We start from the raw sequence: 18323 nt of genomic DNA on the forward strand, positions 1-18323 counted from the left end.
GACAGGATGTAAGGTGGGTCTTAGCCAAGGGCGGTTTACTTGGCGCCATGACCAGGTGCTGCGACGTTTGGCCTTAGCATTGGAAGACAAGTGTAACCTGACCAATAAGTTGCCACCAGTTCCATCAAAGCATTACACACAAAAGAAAATATTCCTCTGTCCAGGAGAGCAACCACCATAAAAGGTGTTAAAACCAAGCCTCACCCAGGGCAACTGGAAGCTGATAGAGACTGGAAAATGCTGGTAGATGTTGGTCAACGGCTTATTTTTCCACCTGAGATTGCCACCACTAACCTTCGACCAGATAGTCTTGTGGTCTGAATCGGCACGCCTTGTTCATCTGGTAGAGAAAACAGTGCAATGGGAGGATGCTGTGGATGAGGCCTATGAGAGGAAAAAACTTCGGCATGCTCAATTAGCTGCTGAAGCGGAACAGCGAGGATGGAGAGTCCGAGTTTACCCAGCAAATGATTACCCAGTACAAATGATGCAAAGGACTACAATCTCTCTGACTCAGTCATAAAACACCCGGGTTAGTTTGAACTTATCCGGAAACATTGTTTTTGTTTTTCACATGAGTTTACTGTATATTTGTAGCTAACACATTTTGCATTTCTAAATCAGCTTTTGAGGTTGTGAACAAAAATTTATTGCACATGTCAGCAAAACTAATGCTTGCACAAACAACTTTTTTTGTTGCATATACGACCACATTAGGTGCACCGTAGAAACCTGAAAATGTGCTTGTAACGAATGCCATACAACCCAAGATTATAATCAGCACTCAATAGCTTATGTAATGAATGTCATAACCAAGCTTTGGGCTCACAAAATCACTAGCCCGACGTTCCGTGACAACCAAACAAATCTGTTGGACAGCGTATTTTTTTTAGCTGGACAGCGTATTTTTTTTAGCTGCTTGCCCGATTGACAATCCTATTTTTTACTCTATAATAAGATAACATTCTGTGCTTTAATCAGACAGTGGTTTCTCAATTGAGATTCCGCTCACAGACCATCCCGGAAAAACATGATTAGAGGAATCAATGTTTTTGATTGGTAATGCTAGAGTGATTTCCAGGGTGACGTACATGTACACATTGCTGGTGACCAAATCCTGTGTAACACCCCTGACAACTCAAGCAATCCTATCTAGTCAGCACACTGGTATATGTCACATGACTGTGTCTGCTCCCCTGAAACTACAGGTAAAATGGACACTACGACAGCCAAAGTATATACTTTTATATTGAAGGCTATGATTTTTTAAACAAAGTTACAGACTGGAATTACAAGCTACTGTACTCTGCTGACCAAGATTCACATTTTGTTATCTTGTTGTTACCTTTATTAAATCTTTAACACTATTTCCCAAAACCCAGGAAAAAATAAAAATCGAATACGTTAGTTATTATCACTGACTCAGATTTAGCACGTAGCATGTTAACATCACTTTTTTCATTTCTTTAATGTGATTAATAAAATGTACCAGTAATTTTATTTTAAATGTATGGTGCTTGCAGTACCAAGTGCAGCAACAGCCTCGGGTCCAAACCGCCAGTCGAGTGTAGATATACCATTTATATCCTTGCTATAAGCCTTCATTATACGATTAAATACTGATTTAAAAAAAAATAAAAAAATCAAACTGCTGCTGATGTTGGCTTGTACAGCTCTATGCAACCGGCACGGCAAAGCATTTTATTTATTATTTTTTTATTTTTTCAAACTAAGGAACCAAGATTTCAATTAACATTTGCAACCGAAACAAAACTGAAACCCTGATGCGCTTTTTGGGGTGGGTGGTGAAGGGAAATAACGTTAACGATTTAATAAAGGTAACAAGATAACATACAAATCTTGGAGAGCAGAGTACAGTAGCTTGTAATTCCAGTCTGTAACTTTGTTTAAAAAATCATATGATGGGGGTGTGTGTGTGTACTGTGTTCTTCAATGAACAGGATATAGCTAGAATACTAGGTGCAGCATGCCGCAAATAGGTACTGTACTTGTAATTCTACTTTTATTCACAATATCATTGCTATTATTATTAGTGGTAGTCGTGACAAATACTGTGATAAAGAAAATCAAAGAATAAAACAGTACTAATAATTTAGCTAAAGCCTTTATTCAAGGTGACTTCCTTAACTTATTCCAGCAGCTTGTATTATTCGTTTTGGTTTGTCCTTTTACTATAGCGAAAAGGCTTTGGACCCAAACAGGGTTGTTATAACGAGTAGGGATGTGCATGACAACTATTTTGACTATCGATAATTCCACAGCTGTTGAGGGTGACTAATCGAATAGTCGCCCCACCCTCCCCGCGCAGCTTCCCATTCAAAATGAGACGCAAAAAAATCTGAACTTTATTTTAAAATACTTATCTAACACAACAACTTTAACAACTTTGTTAAATAAACATTAGGCTCTGTAAAAAATACCTTCCTATTAGGAGACATATGGAAATGCCATAATAACAGCAGCAATAACATAAGCATTCTCGTGCTTATTGTGGTGTTATTTTTTTCCTGATACTGTAATTAACGAAAAAGGTTGTGGCAATTTCAAATGAACTATAAAGGTTGTGACAATTAAAAAAATAAAATAAAATAATGCTTGCTTATAAAATATGGGCATCTCCCGTAAATTACGGCACAGTTGATATGTGTGCATAAGAACTGAATATTTTGCAATTACAGCTGTAACCTGACCGACACAAGTGTTTTTCTTTAATTTGTATTCAATTATTAATTTAGTTTTCATTCCATAATAGTTTAGCAATGTGAGCTGTGAGGCAAATGCCTTAATATTAGCGTCCTTGTGGCAATAATGTTTTCCAGTCATAACAGCGAAATACAAAATGTATTGGACTATCTAGCTAGCTAATTTATACAATCCACTTAACTAAACGATTTACTTTTCCCACGTTTTCAAACCACACTCAATATATAGACTACCAGTCTACGTTAAATCAAATCGGAAACATACCTGTGCGTTCGAGTTACAGTGAATAAAAAATAAATAGCCTATATAGGCAATAGCTTGCTATGTATGTAGCTAGCTTAGTAATATTAATAAATAAACGAATGAACAAAAAGACCTGAGTGGCATTAACGCACTAGCTTTCCATGGAAGCAAAAAAAAAAAAAACCCTAACAAAAACTTTAGGAATAATTAGGCTGTCAATGTCCATTATTATTATCATGTTCACTTATTCTTGTTTAAAAAAATGAGCATGTCCACATGGTCCGGGAGAATACGAGTGCGCAGCCAAGAAAACTCTCTCAGCTGTTACAAAGGTTGCTGGGAAGCATAGGTAGACTTTCGCAAGCCGTGATAATTTCCTGTACCTGCTTTCATTCACCTTCCACCACGCCAGAGGGTCTTCATACAGAGGAATGCACTCATCTTGTGTGTACTTTTCCAGTTCCATTTGCAGAGGTTGTGGCGTCTCTGTAGTACTCATCTCCGAATAAAGTAGCCACAGCAAAATAATTGTAAGCGCGTTGTTGCTTTGCGGGTGGTCCACTTGCCTCTGATGTAACTGGTTCCTTTTCTGCGATATCAGTGTTCTCTGGGAGACTTGAAAGTAATTCCCCAACTTTATCTTTGACTGCATTCCTGACCGCATCCTTCTGCGCTGTTTATGTGTCTTCGGGTGCCAAACGGCGCTTAAGTGGCTCTGACACAGTTGTTTTAAACTGCAAGACTTTTGTGGACTCTCCTGTGGTAGAAATCAGAAGCTTGGACAGCAGAGTTGACGTGACATAGAGATCGATACCTCCGACTCACTGCACAAAGCAGTTGTAGCGCATTTCAAGGAGCGTAACGCTGGCAGTAGCTCCTCGATAACATCCCAACTGTCGTCAGCCAGGTCAAGTGTGCAAGCATCTGAAAGGTTTGTGTACACCCTGTCAGACAGGACTGCGACAACTGCCCATCTCTGTTCCTGTAAGCGCTCAAACATCCCATAGATTGAATTCCATCAGGTCTGGCAATACTGCACCAGTTAGTGCTCAGGCAGAGTTTGCTGTTTCAGAGCCTGAGTAGCTATTGTACTGTAATGAAAATGCAACAAGACGGTGGTAATTGTTTTTCGTGCAGGGACTGTGTATTCAGGTTCCACAAATTTCATCAACTTCCGAAATCCCTCACCTTCAGCAAAACTTATGGGAAGCGTGTCCTTTGCCACCATATTAGCAATAAGGGCTGATGTTTTTTCAGCACATATGCTGTCACACTGACTAGGCCTCACCGCAAAGGATGCAATGGCGGTTTGTTGCGGTCCTCTTTCCTTTTCTGTCGTTGCTAGCGTCGCAGAAGGGTGTTTGGCTTTTAGGTGGGATAACATACCAGTTGTAGATGTGTGGTAGTTTGATTGCACTGCACACATTTTACAAATAACAGTGTTTTCATTTACTTTGTCAATGTATTTCCATGCAGAATTTTTCTGTGAGGAAGCCATCGTTAGCAGAGGTACGTTCTAGTTTAGCCAATCACAGACAAGAAATAACAAATCCCACCCTCCAGTCAATCTTCATTACCGTTACATAAAGAGCCAATCAGCAGTACAGGCTTTAACCCTTTGCGGACGTAAAGCACAGGTCAATCGTGTTTCCTCTGGTAAAAGCCGAAAAAACCTTTCACTGTCCGAATGAAACTGAAAAAAGGGCGTTTCTCATAGCCCCATGCATTACAGAAATAACATGGACATAACAGTATAAGTAGCTGCTTCTGCATCCAGGGCTCATAGAATATCACAGACATTTGCTGAGCTTTTTGAGATGTTATAATAATAAAATAATGTCTTGGATCGCATTATTGAGGAGTTTGGTGATAAAACGAGTGATCAGGAGAGAATTTATCAGTATGCACATCTATAAAGAGGCATGTGAAAAATACAGCAAACAAGGGGTGGGGCTTGGCTGTAGATACAGTACTGAGTGTTTTTTGGCGATTCAGTGCATTCTGAACCTGTTTTACTCAAAAAAAAAAAATTAATTAAAACAGCGTGTGTAAAATAAACAGTGCATTTGAAAATAAATTGGACCTGACGTGCATAAATGGACCGCAAAAGGTTAAAATAAAATCAATATATACTGAATAAATGGACCGCAAATTTTTTAAATATATATAATATTTTTTTTTTTTTTTTTTTTTTTAATTTTCGAACGGTGAATTCACTTGTCGATAGGTGCCATCGTTATCGAAAAGTCGAATGTTCGACTATTCGGTCTCACCCCTAATAGCGAGGGTGTACTGTATTTAGTATTTGACTTGTACGTTTAATACACAACCCTTGCACATTTTAATATATAATGCATACATTTGTTATTTCATTTTTGTTATTTTTCACCTCCCATAGTGTTCAACATTTAACAGAGGCTATAAGAAGTTTGGATGAGAATCCAATAATCATCCCTTACAAAAAAGTAATATACTGCAAGTATACTTGTGCCAAAATTGTCTAGTTTTAGTGTATTATCGGTACCATTATACTATCCTAGTTTGACACAAGTATATTTGCAGTATACAACAACTTTGTATATTCTTTTTGTAAGTAATGCAACATAGTTTTCAAATATTGGACATCTTCTCTTTTGCATACCTGCCTTGTCTCTTGCTAGGTATGCACAAATACTTTTAGAAAACCAGGAGCAACTTCTGCTCTGGATCAAAAAGCTATAATGCTCTGCGGCTGCCCGCCAATGTGGATAACTATCGAAAAACTAGTAGAAAATAACAAAAAAAAGTCTGGGAAAAACAAATGGAAGTCTGGAAAAAGTCTGGAATTTTGATGTTGAAAAAGTGTATGAACCCTGAGATACTGTACCTATATTGAGTACTGTGTAGTTTGTACAAATCACAGTCCACAGGTCAATTATGGGCACCTTGACATTTTTTTGGACAACCAAATATCTACAATTGACTACCCAAAGGGCAAGTACCATTACCAAAATTTTGCGAGTCTTGACAATTAGCAATTATAGATGTTTGTAAAATGTAAGTGTGGTATATAGTACAGGTATACAATAGACCTCCTCAAACTGGTATGAAAATTCTTTACCAACTGCTTTATTGTCAATAATATAAAACGCTGGATGCAAACTGCCTAAAATGTTTAAATACTACTGTACATTTTCTATACCGAGTGGTTATGAAGTTACGGTCAAACCATCAATGGTAAGAGAGCACTGCTATCTGGTAGTTGCCACATGATGTGCTCCACACAACTTCCATTGTGGTTGATAGTGGTCGCTATGTTTCCCCAATCGTTCTGCACCATATAAAATACATTTATTCATGTACCGACGGGCAGGTTAGTGACCTTGGCAAAACTTTATTGTGCTAACAACAGTTATGAAGCAACTACAGCCTTAACCGAATTCAGCCCTGCCATGAGGCCCTTGCAGTGACAGTACTCTCATGTGGGGTTTAAAACATCACGCCAAGAAGTGATACTATAATTGAAGCAAATGGTAATCCCATTGAACAGAGAACAGATTGAAACCCAAATGAAGGTTGTGTAACGAATTATACCACCATCACTGTTTAGTTGTCAATTGGCTTCATAACCACACTGCACGCAAAGCCATAAACGTCACCTGTAGGTCTTAAAACAGTACCTTTTTGGACAGGCTATGTATGTTTTTCAAAAGGGGTGGATAATACTTTCTCTGCACACAGTCCTGCTTTTATAACTACCACGGTGATGTTGAGCAGTCGCTAAATGCGCAGTTAACGGGTTATAGTCTTTAGCATTTACAAAGCAACTACTTCACAGCGGTGGAAAACAACAACAGCTGAAATCTTTTGTCCCCAAACACCTTCTTCAACCTTACTAGAATATTTGATGACTGCTGGTTTTCACTGACTCTGATTAGCACTCATCTAATGGTAACAGTAAGACTGTCTAAAGCCCCTTTCATACTGGCACTCGTATCCAGGTCAAGACCTGGATCCTGGCTACCTGTGTGCTGTGAAGCCATGTACCAGGGTCGTACCCTGGTTAACCCGGCATCGTGAGCTGAAATAATAACAAAACAGCCATGCTTGAGTGAAGGTTTCACTTTCGCAAGGAACATTTCTGTTTATTTTGTTCAGCCATATTTTTGTTCCTTGAGCCACAACGAGCCAGATCGCAGCCGAGATGAAGAAACATTTTACCAACATTTGGGCCAAAGGTTCAATCCAGAGAAACTCGGATGAAAGCGTCAGTAACAAGCTGTTCATTTTGATCCAATGCTTTATTAATCAGCACTATATGCCAGGCTTTTGCTTTAAACTGTTAGTTCATGTGAGAAGCATGTATGTTTGGCTAAAAGAGTGAGACAGTGCCAAGTTAGAGGAAGCTTGTGTGCCACAGACTTAATTTAAGGAATGTAAATAAACTGGATAATCAGCCATGTTTCTATTTAAGTATTGTGCACCAAGCCCTTCAGTGTAAAACTTAACACTTATGGGGCACTGTGTCTTAATAAATATACAAGGTGACTTAACATTGCTAAATTAAACATTAATATTTAGAAATTCTGAAATTAATAATTAAACAGAACATCATTCTCAAAACAAAATTAAAATGTACTGGTGCCTGTTTACTCCGTACATTCTTCCATGGTTTTTAGTGCACTGTCCACTCAGAAGTTTGCTGGTTTACATTTCCCAAAAGCTTTTTCAGCTGCAGGGACAAGCTCCCCTACCCCTTTACTGCCCCTCACAGGGGTTTCTGTTATACTGACTACATTGCACAGAAACCACCTATACTGTGTGTCTGAAATATTAAACAGGCTTACATGGCAACAATATTTTAAAATAAGTCTAAACTACTTTTTAAACCAATCTTCCAGGTGTCAATTTCCTCAGAAAGTATAATTTTTAAGATGCTATAAATAGTTTTGCTGAATCAATCCAAACACCCAGTTACTGTTGTGTGTGTGTATCAGTCCCCAAACTTGGAGTTCTATTCAATACTCGGATTACAGCAGTTCTGTACCATGCCAGCAGGTTGTTACAGTGCATACTTGCTGTTTAAATACAGTACAATGCAAATATTGTACTCCTATTCAAATCCTGACGGCCCAATGTTCACTTACTGCAAACTCCTTCACACAACATAAATAACCAAGTTTAACTCCTTACATTTACAAATGACTACATATGTTGTGACATTGTGTTGCCACACACTTGTTAATATTTTAATAATTTAAACCTACCACCACAATTATTAGTATTATTAATAGTAGTCATTTTAACATGCTTGACTGGTCTAAATGTCAGGAAAGGTGTATGAGAAATTATTTTAATGCAAAAGAAAAAAGAAAGGGCTTTGCATACATTATGTTGCCTTTGGTTACTATTGTGATGTCATAATCAACATTCCGCCTCAAATTTAGTAGTCGTAGTAGTATTGGGACAACTACGAACTATTAAGTACCTGAAAACATTTTGTAAAAACAGTAAAAATTGTGATGTCACACATATGCGCCTTGTCAGTAAAAGCAATATTTGCACGGCAGCATAACAATAATGCAGGAAAACAAAACAAACGCTGTTCTTAGCTGTTAAACACATTTATCAACAAAAAATCTCCTTTCTTACGAATCAGACAAACCTCCCCGGATCTAAATAAATAAATAAATACATAGAAAAAAAATCCCGACTGCCACGACGAACACAAATTGAATACACACCATAATAATTATGCATTATTCTGCCGGACCGTGTTATTAATATTTCAAAAGGCAATGTAAATAATACAGTTCAACCATACCTAAGAGCAACTCAATTATAAACTATTCAAAATTGTTATTTTCACAAAGACCTAGATTGCTTTAAACAAAAAATTGTTTTTATGTATATTAATAAATGAGACACAAAATATAAACATTGGCAACCCAGAATCATAGCAAATTTAAATAATCTATCTGTAAAAATCCCGACGTCATTATTATTAAATGCAAATAAAGAAAACGAAAAATCACAGTGCATTATTAAAACTGTATTTAAACTTGGACACAAAATAACCCCGTGTCAGAAAATCTGCAGCAAGCTATGCCAAAAAAATAAAAAAATAAATAAATAATAATAAAAAAAAAAAATGCAGGCCTCCTATTTACTAATAAACATTAAACTGTGAAACTGTATGAAAAAAGGCGAAGGGAATAACAGCATCGTTTGCAAAACACATGTTGTCAATATAAATCTGGCTTTCCTGTAAACCCACAATTGCAAGAGGTGAATTTGCATCTTTGTGCATCGTTTTGCTCCCTGCATTGCATCCTCCCCCCCACCCCCCCCAAGATCCATATTTACAGCCGGTGTTTCCTGCAGATTTACATTGAGCAAACTGCGCTCAGATCCCGACTGCCCCTACACCCCTCTATTCTGTCACCCAGCGCATACCTCCTCCGGGATGTCCTGGTTTCCCCCAGGGATCCCCCCAGAGCCAATGGATTCAAGCCCCATCCCCAGTTCGGTCAGCCCCCGCTCCCGGTCCAGGTCCCGGTCCATGGCGTCTCCGTTGAAGACTGGCTGTGGGGACTCGGCGCTACTCAACGCCGCCATTTTAAACTGCGAGATACTGAGAAGAAAAATACAGAAAAGAAATAAAGGAGAAACGGGAGGGGGAGACAGAGAGAGAGAGAGACCTCCTTCAGACTGAGACTGGGCTCAGGGGTGTACGGGGTTAGGATTTTGGGTAGCACGCAGTGATTACGTATTTTATGCCACCATTACATGTGTTTATTAGCAACTATTGGTATGTTTTACCGATTTACTAATATTGACCTTGCTAAAATAAATCTGCATCGTTTAGGGTTATCTTAGGTTGGGGATAAAGTCGGAGTAAAGTAACAGGTGTTTTGTTATGCAGTCAACGTAGCGGCAAGTTCAATCGTCAAAACAGTTGCTTTATTTCTACATCAGGTTATTATTCACATGTGTATCGGTAACGTGAACAGAAAATTAACAATAAGGTTAAGCCTCCTTCCCACTAATTAATAATAATAATAATAATAATAATAATAATAATAATAATAATAGCATATTAAATAAAGACCCAAGCTAGTTTAAATTTGAGCTTTTTATAGTGAAACTCTGAACATTTATAATTATTATTGTTATATATATAGATAGATAGATAGATAGATAGATAGATAGATAGATAGATAGATAGATACACAGCTCTGGAAAAAATTAAGAGTCCACTGCAAAATTATCAGTTTCTCTGGTTTTACTATTTATAGGTATGCGTTTGGGTAAAATGAACATTTTTGTTTTATTCTATAAACTACTGACAACATTTCTCCCAAATTCCAAATAAAAATATTGTCATTTAGAGCATTTATTTGCAGAAAATGACAACTGGTCAAACTAACAAAAAAGATGCAGTGTTGTCAGACCTCGAATAATGCAAAGAAAATAAGTTCATATTCATTTTTAAACAACACAGTACTAATGTTTTAACTTAGGAAGAGTTCAGAAATCAATATTTGGTGGAATAATCCTGATTTTCAAGCACAGCTTTCATGCGTCTTGGCATGCAGGCCACCAGTCTTTCACATTGATGTTGGGTGACTTTATGCCACTCCTGGCGCAAAAATTCAAGCAGCTCGGCTTTGTTTGATGGCTTGTGACCATCCATCTTCCTCTTGATCACATTCCAGAGGTTTTCAATGGGGTTCAGGTCTGGAGATTGGGCTGGCCATGACAGGGTCTTGATCTGGTGGTCCTCCATCCACACCTTGATTGACCTGGCTGTGTGGCATGGAGCATTGTCCTGCTAGAAAAACCAATCCTCAGAGTTGGGGAACATTGTCAGAGCAGAAGGAAGCAAGTTTTCTTCCAGGACAACCTTGTACTTGGCTTGACCAAATTGAAAGCACCAGAGTTTCAGTTTGCCCGGTAAAGCGCTGCTGTCTATGCTCTTCAACCCTTCCGCTGCTTGTTGTCTAACTTCTCCCATATGAACTGTGTCCTTTAGATCCTTGTCGTACAATCTTCCAAGACTTTTCACTGGCTTCTCAGACACTGTTGGTATTGCCTCACCATTAATGTAGAACCTTTTATCAACTACTTTACCTTTTAATTTTAATTTTAAAGTTGCTTGATTTAGTGGACTGGAATTGCATTTGTGTGCATTCGATGTTATTGGTTAATTTGCCCAATAACCGATTAGTGCAGGCTACTGTTGTAGTCAAGGTTGTCATGTCATCCATGTATACTCGAATTGGTGGTAGTTGCATTCCAGAAGCCAAGCGTTCTCCTCCCACTACCCATTTTGATGTCCTAATAATTACTTCCATTGCCTTGGTAAAAGCCTGGTGCATCCTGCCATTATTCCAACTTCTAGGCATTGCCATGTAGTGCTGAATTCTGAAGTTGAAAAACAAAATTGCAAATCTCCAAAGTAGGATTTCACTAAATTTGGTACACTGAAAAAAATCAGTTCATGTGGCACTGAGCCATATGTATTAGCCAAATCCAGGAATGTCACATGGAGCTCCTTCCTCTCCTTTTTAGCTGATTGAATTTGTTGCCAGATCACGCTGATGTGTTCTAAGCATCCTGGGAAACATGGGCTGCCCTCTTTTTGTACTAAAGTGTCAATAAAGCAGTTTTTTAATAGGTAAGTTGACAATCTCTGAGCAATAATGCTGAAGAAAATCATGTTATTTCTCCTAAACAGTTTGGCTTTGTCTTGGTACAGTCAGGTATGTTTTTTTTTTTTTTTTTAACAGCACTAGTAACATTTTACAAGTCAAACAGTTTTCTGAATCAGGACAGACCTCTCCTTATGTGAGTAGACCCATATTTGCACAATCTCAATAACTTGTGCTGAAGAATGTTCTTTCTAAGTTTTACAGAGAAGTGTTTCTCCAGGTATATATATATTTTTATATAATTTAATTCGGCACTTAAGAGTACAATTTGTACCAAAGAATGTCTTTAGTTGACAAGTTATATTCACAGCTGGATGAGCAGTTCTCTAATGAATGTATTAGTGAATGTATGTAGGATATGCTGTATGTATTGTAACTCCACATTTTGGGGGGTAATGATTCAGTGTTAGTTATTGCTGTACATTTTCTTATGCAGATAAATAATGTTTGGCCCTAGTTGTAGTAGAAATAGGCCTATTAAAGGTGCTGAATATATACTTTAGCATATAATTATATATATATATATATATATATATATATATATATATATATATATATATATATATATATATATATATATGCACAGTATGGTTAAAGCTTGAACCTTTCAGTTGTTATTTTTCAAATCACTACCACCCTGTAAATGTTAATTGATAGTTGTTAAGCTGTCAGCATCCTAATATAGAGAAAACTGTTCATTAAAAACTGGGTTTAAGATTAAATTTTTTCTTTGCTACAAATCAAGGATGGACTTGCTAACAGTGTACACTCCGTGCTGGGTATTTTATCCTGGAAAAGATTATCAGTGGGGACAACTCTGTTAAACTAGTGAAAATAACAAAAGCACAAGTGATACTGTGACATACACAACCACAAACAAAAACTAAAAGAGCTACAGAAACTTACTAGATAGCTGGGATGTTAATGAAAGGTAAGACTTTTTGTTAACCCTGGTTATTAGTCCTTCAATGACTCAGGCACCTGTACCTGTGTTGGAAGTTTATTGGTTCAGTTAAAAAAATCTTTTAATTTGTAAAGTATTATTATTATTATTATTATTATTATTATTATTATTATTATTATTATTATTAATAGTTAATTAAATATAGTTAATCACATTTCAAGAAACCGGTGTGTGTGTGTGTGTCTGTTGTTTTGTTCATTAGTACTGTAACTTTACCACTGACTTGCTTGCTTCCTGGCTGAGTGTGGGGAGTTCTTCCTGATTAATATTGTATATATTAACTGAATAGTATCACTAATGTATTTAGTTGTAAACAAAAAAGAGGATGCCTTAATTATTAACTGCAACCTAAAGAGGCTTCAAAATCAATGTTCTTATTTTTTCCTGTTCCCTTACATTTTTATAATATTTGCAATTTGTTATTAGTGGTTCTTATTGCAATTACTCAAATATTGTGTTTTATTTGCTTTGACTGTGTGTTCAGGGGATGTTCTTCAGTTCTAATTGCCAGCCATAGACATACTGTATGTAATAAAGTCTAGATCTACCTAAATGTTTTTATACCAGTAAGCAAAACTAAAAATGTGTTTGCAAAATGGCAGTGTGAACAGGAGAGAAGGAATCTGAGCTGCAAATCTACCTCCCGACCAGGAAAGGTACCAAGTAAGGCTGGTGGTACGCATTCACAGGGATGAGCCAAATCGATGGTTGGAAGGAACCGGAAGTCTGCCATCTTGGGGAAAGGATGTAGCTGTAAGACTGCTCAACGACTCTATTGTGATCAGCTGTGTAGTGAGCTGTGATTGGATAGTGTGGTGCCGCACTGATCACAGGGAGCAGTTTAGCAGTACAAAGGGGACGCATACAGCCCCTTACGCTGACACATAATCCAGCTGGAGAGCTGCGTTGTTTTGTTTTTGTTTTGGCAGATGGAGACCACAGGAGCTGAAGCTATCAGCCAACACAGCCACCCGGAGCACCTGGACTTTCCCTGGGAGCACCTTCTATTCTTACCCACACCAGTCACATACTGGTAGGCAGATAACTAGATGGCAATGTCTGTAAAGAAATGTTGGCTGAACTAGCCTTTTCCTCTGAAAAGGACACTCTTTCCAGCACAGAGAGCCTTGGGATACTTGAATACCTGCATATTCCCAGATTATGCTACTGTTATAGTAATTGTAGCTAACAAAACAGATCCAACATTCATTATATAGGTCTCAAATGTGCAGTTTTGAAACACAGTCTAGAAAACATGTATTTTCACCTCAAAACATTATATCTGGTAGTAAACTAGGTTAAAAAAAATTGCAAGATGCTTTTGGACTCTCTTTTTTGAGTGATTCCTGCTACACAGCTAAGACTAGATTTTAAATTGACTAGCTTCTGAAAGCAAAACCTAATTTGGTGCTTCAGACAGTATTTTGTAGGTGTTGGTTATTGTATACCTATAAATGTTTTCCCTCGCCTCACCCCCTGGAAGAAAATAATTAATTTAAATGAATAATTACCCTCCATAGCTTCCTGCATCAATTAAATAATACATTGAAAGATTGTTGCCATGTTCCTTGGCAATTGGAAGTTAAAAAAAAAAAATGAAGTGACTGCAATTGGTAACATGCTTTTGGATTTTTTAAAATTCATTTTTCAATTGTGCAGTGTCTTTATGGCGACATAAGTTAGTCAACTCTGTGGCTGCTGCCTGGCACTTTGTAATTTGAATTGTATTTAAGGTTGCCGCTGACAGCTACTGAAACTGCTCCGGGTTTTGCAATGCACCGCAGTTGAAAGGTCACGGCATTATGTGATCTCTTAGGAATCAGGAAGCACTCAAAAGAAGCTGTCAATGACGTTTTTACATATTCCGATAATGCCAGGTGGAGTGTGATAGACAATTATTAAAATGAAATATTGGAGCATGAGAACTCAGAACCACTCAATGATTATACATGTGAAAAAGATCACCAATACATTTAGAGGTTAAGGACAATGTGGAACTAAAACAGTTAACATTCACTGCCCACCACCTATAACGGAACTTGAATTGAGAGGCTTGTGCAATACAACTGTACCAACTATAAAGAATAAGACAATAACTCAAAGTATAACTTCAAAAGTCACATGACCTCAATATGGCAATTTCATGGTCAACAATACTAAGCAAGAAGAGTTATTATAATCCTGCAACTACGAGGTCACTACCTAAAATGATTTTGGAACTCTGGCAGGTTTGGAAAAAAACTTACAGGAAATGAGTCATTTTTCTTGTATGACACCCACAATCTAACTTGAGCGAGATAATCACAGAATACACCAGTGTATCCAGTATAAAACCAATATCTCCAAGCATTGGGTAGCGTAAAATATGAAAATTGGAAGCTATCTTAATGGTTTAGGAGATATTAGCAGCAGTAAGTGCAAAAATAACTTTCAAGCTACAGTGCTTTAATGTTACATTACAAAGCAGTGCTTTTGAATCTTATTTCAAAATTTAGATGAATGTTACAATATTCCTTTTTTTTTTTTTTTTGGCTGAACAAAATGCAGAATATAGCACAGGTTATAATGAAAGAAATCTCAGGGGAAGAAACCAAACACCAAAAAAGCCCACCAATTTAAAAACAAATGAAACACTCTTCAATGCTGTAGAATATATTTTATTTCAGCGGTTAGCTTTTACATTACATATAACCTGGTGGCTTACAAAGGGCTGTTTTCTTTTATAATACCATTTTTGGTATACTAATGTATAAATGCCAAACACAAACAATCATTTTTGCCACTGAATAAATTCAATGAAATGTTCTGTTGCATATTTGTCCAAGCTTGAATCTTTTGATCAAACCACTTGTAGGCCATTGATGCAGAATGGTATTTCAACACAGCCTCATGACTGTAATTCTAGGGTCCATATCCCCAAATTTGAATCTCAGGGGCCCAATTTCAATATAATATCCATGTTATTTCTTCTTCATAGCTCTCTTTCCCTCTCCCTTCTTTGGCTTCCCCTTCCCGCGAAGCTTTCTGAGTCTTCTCATCTCCTCTTTGAAATCTTCATGTTCATCTCTGTTTAAAAAAGAAAAGTGTGTGTGTGTCATATATATATATATATATATATATATATATATATATATATATATATACACACACACACACACACCGGGCTATAGTGGCTAAGTAACTGAAGAGAAGTGTGTTAGCTTATGACAGAGTAAACCATTATTCTCCTATAAAAGAAGTGGGTAAAACAGACTGCAGTACCAACCTACTGACCACTAGAGGTCATCGGTCTATAGCGATCAGAGCATCACCTGGGGTTAGAAATTTACAAGGTAACCAGGTGACGGTAAACAAATTAAACTGTGTTAATCAATTATAGGTGGGGTATAAAAGGTCTGTGATGTTGCAGCTCTTTGTTTAATAGGAGAGGAGCAAGCAGGAGCATAGACTATGCAGTGAGAAGAAGTAACTGTGGAACAAAGGAAGGAAGTTTGCAGGTAAACGGCAAAGCCGTCCTGATTTAATTAGGGGTATAAATTATACAAACATTTAGTTAGGTCTAAAAGAAGACATAGGATATTTTTTTTGTTCGGTTTATTTTTTTAAATAAAACAACTGAAACGTACCGGATGGCTGTAAAGGTTTTTTTTTTTTTATTTAGTTACCAATTATTATTTTTATTTATCCCCCCCCCCCCCAATTTAAATTAAAATGACTGTAACAATAACACATCTCTCTTACAATGAACCCCGCTTCTTTGACAACAGCTGCCTGTATGTCATGGATTACTCGAAATTGGGCAGTAATGTTTTATTTGTCTTTTCTCAGTCACATTCCTTTGTTTGTACTTAGGCAGCAAACACGCATCACAATACTCAAATTTTAGTCTGTTTTTGAGAAGAAAAAGTGAGTCGTAAATTTGAATACAGTATATACTCATCAATACAGATTTTTGCTCTTGGAGCTTGTAATTCAGTGCTATAACATTAACCGAGTAATGTGCATACATATAAAAGCATACAAAGGTGGGGGTTTTTTGTTGTTGTTTTTAAGGTAGGAACTTTGGCAGAAATGCCTGTAATGTAAATAATGTAATCATTACAAATGTAAAATCAAATGTAGAACAAGAGAACGAAAAGCAGCATGTGTATAAAATATGATATTTTTGACATTCTTTTTATAGTCACTTTATTTTTGCTCCAGAGCTAAACCTAAACAGTGGCAGTGTAAGAAACCCCAAAGTTTGACATTTTCTGGGATAAGGCAGGCTAGCTCATAGACTGCATGCAGAAGACGTGGAGGTAGCTGTGTGTAGTGACTTCTTTAAAAGACCTTGGCCATTTGGCGACTCATCTAATTATGGAGGGACTAAATAAATTAAGTAATAATGTAAAACATGTACCCTTAACCATCAAACTCCTTTTAATGTGCTCCATCAAGGACGTTGTGCTATTAAAGTATTTAAGCTGCGTTTTGTAGACAGTGGATAATAAAAGGGATTCCACTGAGGATTTATGTCTTACTGCCAGTGGCAATTGCAAAGAGACTTTTTTTTTTTAATTAACGATCGATCAAACTGTTCATAAGCCATCACAGCAACCACTAGCTAGAAAACAAACTCAAAAGGTGGGCTCCTGCGCAATATCCATACAGGTTTAGATTTTTTAATTTGTTTCTCAAAGTTAACTCATCTTCACATGTCTCTGTCAACTCATTATTTCAACACCCTAATTCCTACCTGAACAGCCCCAAGAATCTAAGTTTTCTGGTCAGTGCGTAATAAGTTTTGTGCTGTGGATACCAGTCGTACACCTCCTTCTTCAGTGCCATGGGCTGCTCTCTGAACAGCTCGACCACCTTCATCGACTTGCTATCCGTGGGCCGTGCCACTTCACCAAAAATGCGTGCGCTCAGGCGAGCCATGCGAACAGCATAGCTCGAGAGGGTCGACATCTCACTCCGTGCTGAGCTGAGCAGGACAGATAAACAAGGAGACGGGATTACTTAGATAATAATAATAATAATAATAATAATAATAATAATAATAGTTAGAAACAATAATACCGCGGTCATTATATAAGAATACGTTCTCATATTTTCTGGTTTTGATTTTCTGAGGTTTAAATATTTTTTTAAAACATGTAAACCTTTTTTGTTTGTAATGTTGCCATAGTTTTAAAAATGTAAATTCGAATATTTTCAATGGGGACAATCAAGAATACATTTTCACGTGTCCAGCCCCTTCATTTTTTATGCATTCGATCTCTATCGTGCTTTTCTTACGAAAATAAATTGACACACTTATCGTATTTTTTTCTGTGATAGTGATAAAATAAAATCATATTGTAAGAAATAAGACAATATCGTTACTCACAACAATTGACCTTTTTATTCAAGCTCACTGGTAGAGGTTCGACCGCTAAATCTGCTCTGGTAAAAACAAGTGCCTTCTTGTTTTTGGTTCCGCCCCAGATAAGGTGTCATAGTATATAGTTCCGGGTATCACAATCCTACAGTCCATTGGCTCGCTTTGTACCCAGACAATCTTTACGGGTCGATTGCAACGTACCAGTGACTCAGTCCGCATTACATGAAATGAACTAAAATGGGGTCCAGCAAATCCTGCAATTCTGTACTAAGTTACATACCAAACAGCTAATACTAAGAATTGGTTTAGCTGACCTGAAGAAGTGGAACAA

The 18323-nt window shown here is 37.2% G+C and overlaps 2 protein-coding genes across 3 annotated transcripts in view; both read right to left on the reverse strand.

Annotated features, from left to right (window-relative positions):
• The window catches only part of LOC121318501 (serine/threonine-protein kinase B-raf-like), a 55913-nt gene extending 46331 nt beyond the window's left edge, over window positions 1-9582 (reverse strand). The window contains exon 1 of one of the 2 annotated variants that reach the window (XM_041255236.1): window positions 9403-9582. In XM_041255236.1, coding sequence (XP_041111170.1) covers window positions 9403-9564 — 162 coding nt within the window. In that variant the 5' untranslated portion in view covers window positions 9565-9582. The remainder of the gene's footprint in view (window positions 1-9402) is intronic. The other variant, XM_041255235.1, reaches the window with a different exon arrangement.
• Window positions 9583-15265: 5683 nt separating this feature from the next.
• On the reverse strand, window positions 15266-18084 carry mrps33 (mitochondrial ribosomal protein S33). The gene is made up of 3 exons (XM_041255237.1): window positions 17999-18084; window positions 17363-17593; window positions 15266-15690 (listed from the first exon to the last, which is right to left on the reverse strand). The coding sequence occupies exons 2-3, from the start codon at window positions 17575-17577 to the stop codon at window positions 15585-15587; spliced, it is 321 nt and encodes a 106-aa protein (XP_041111171.1). The 5' UTR covers window positions 17578-17593; window positions 17999-18084; the 3' UTR covers window positions 15266-15584.
• Window positions 18085-18323: the final 239 nt, after the last annotated feature.

Source organism: Polyodon spathula, chromosome 7, assembly GCF_017654505.1.
Source record: "Polyodon spathula isolate WHYD16114869_AA chromosome 7, ASM1765450v1, whole genome shotgun sequence".
Classification (NCBI taxonomy): Eukaryota; Metazoa; Chordata; class Actinopteri; order Acipenseriformes; family Polyodontidae; genus Polyodon; species Polyodon spathula.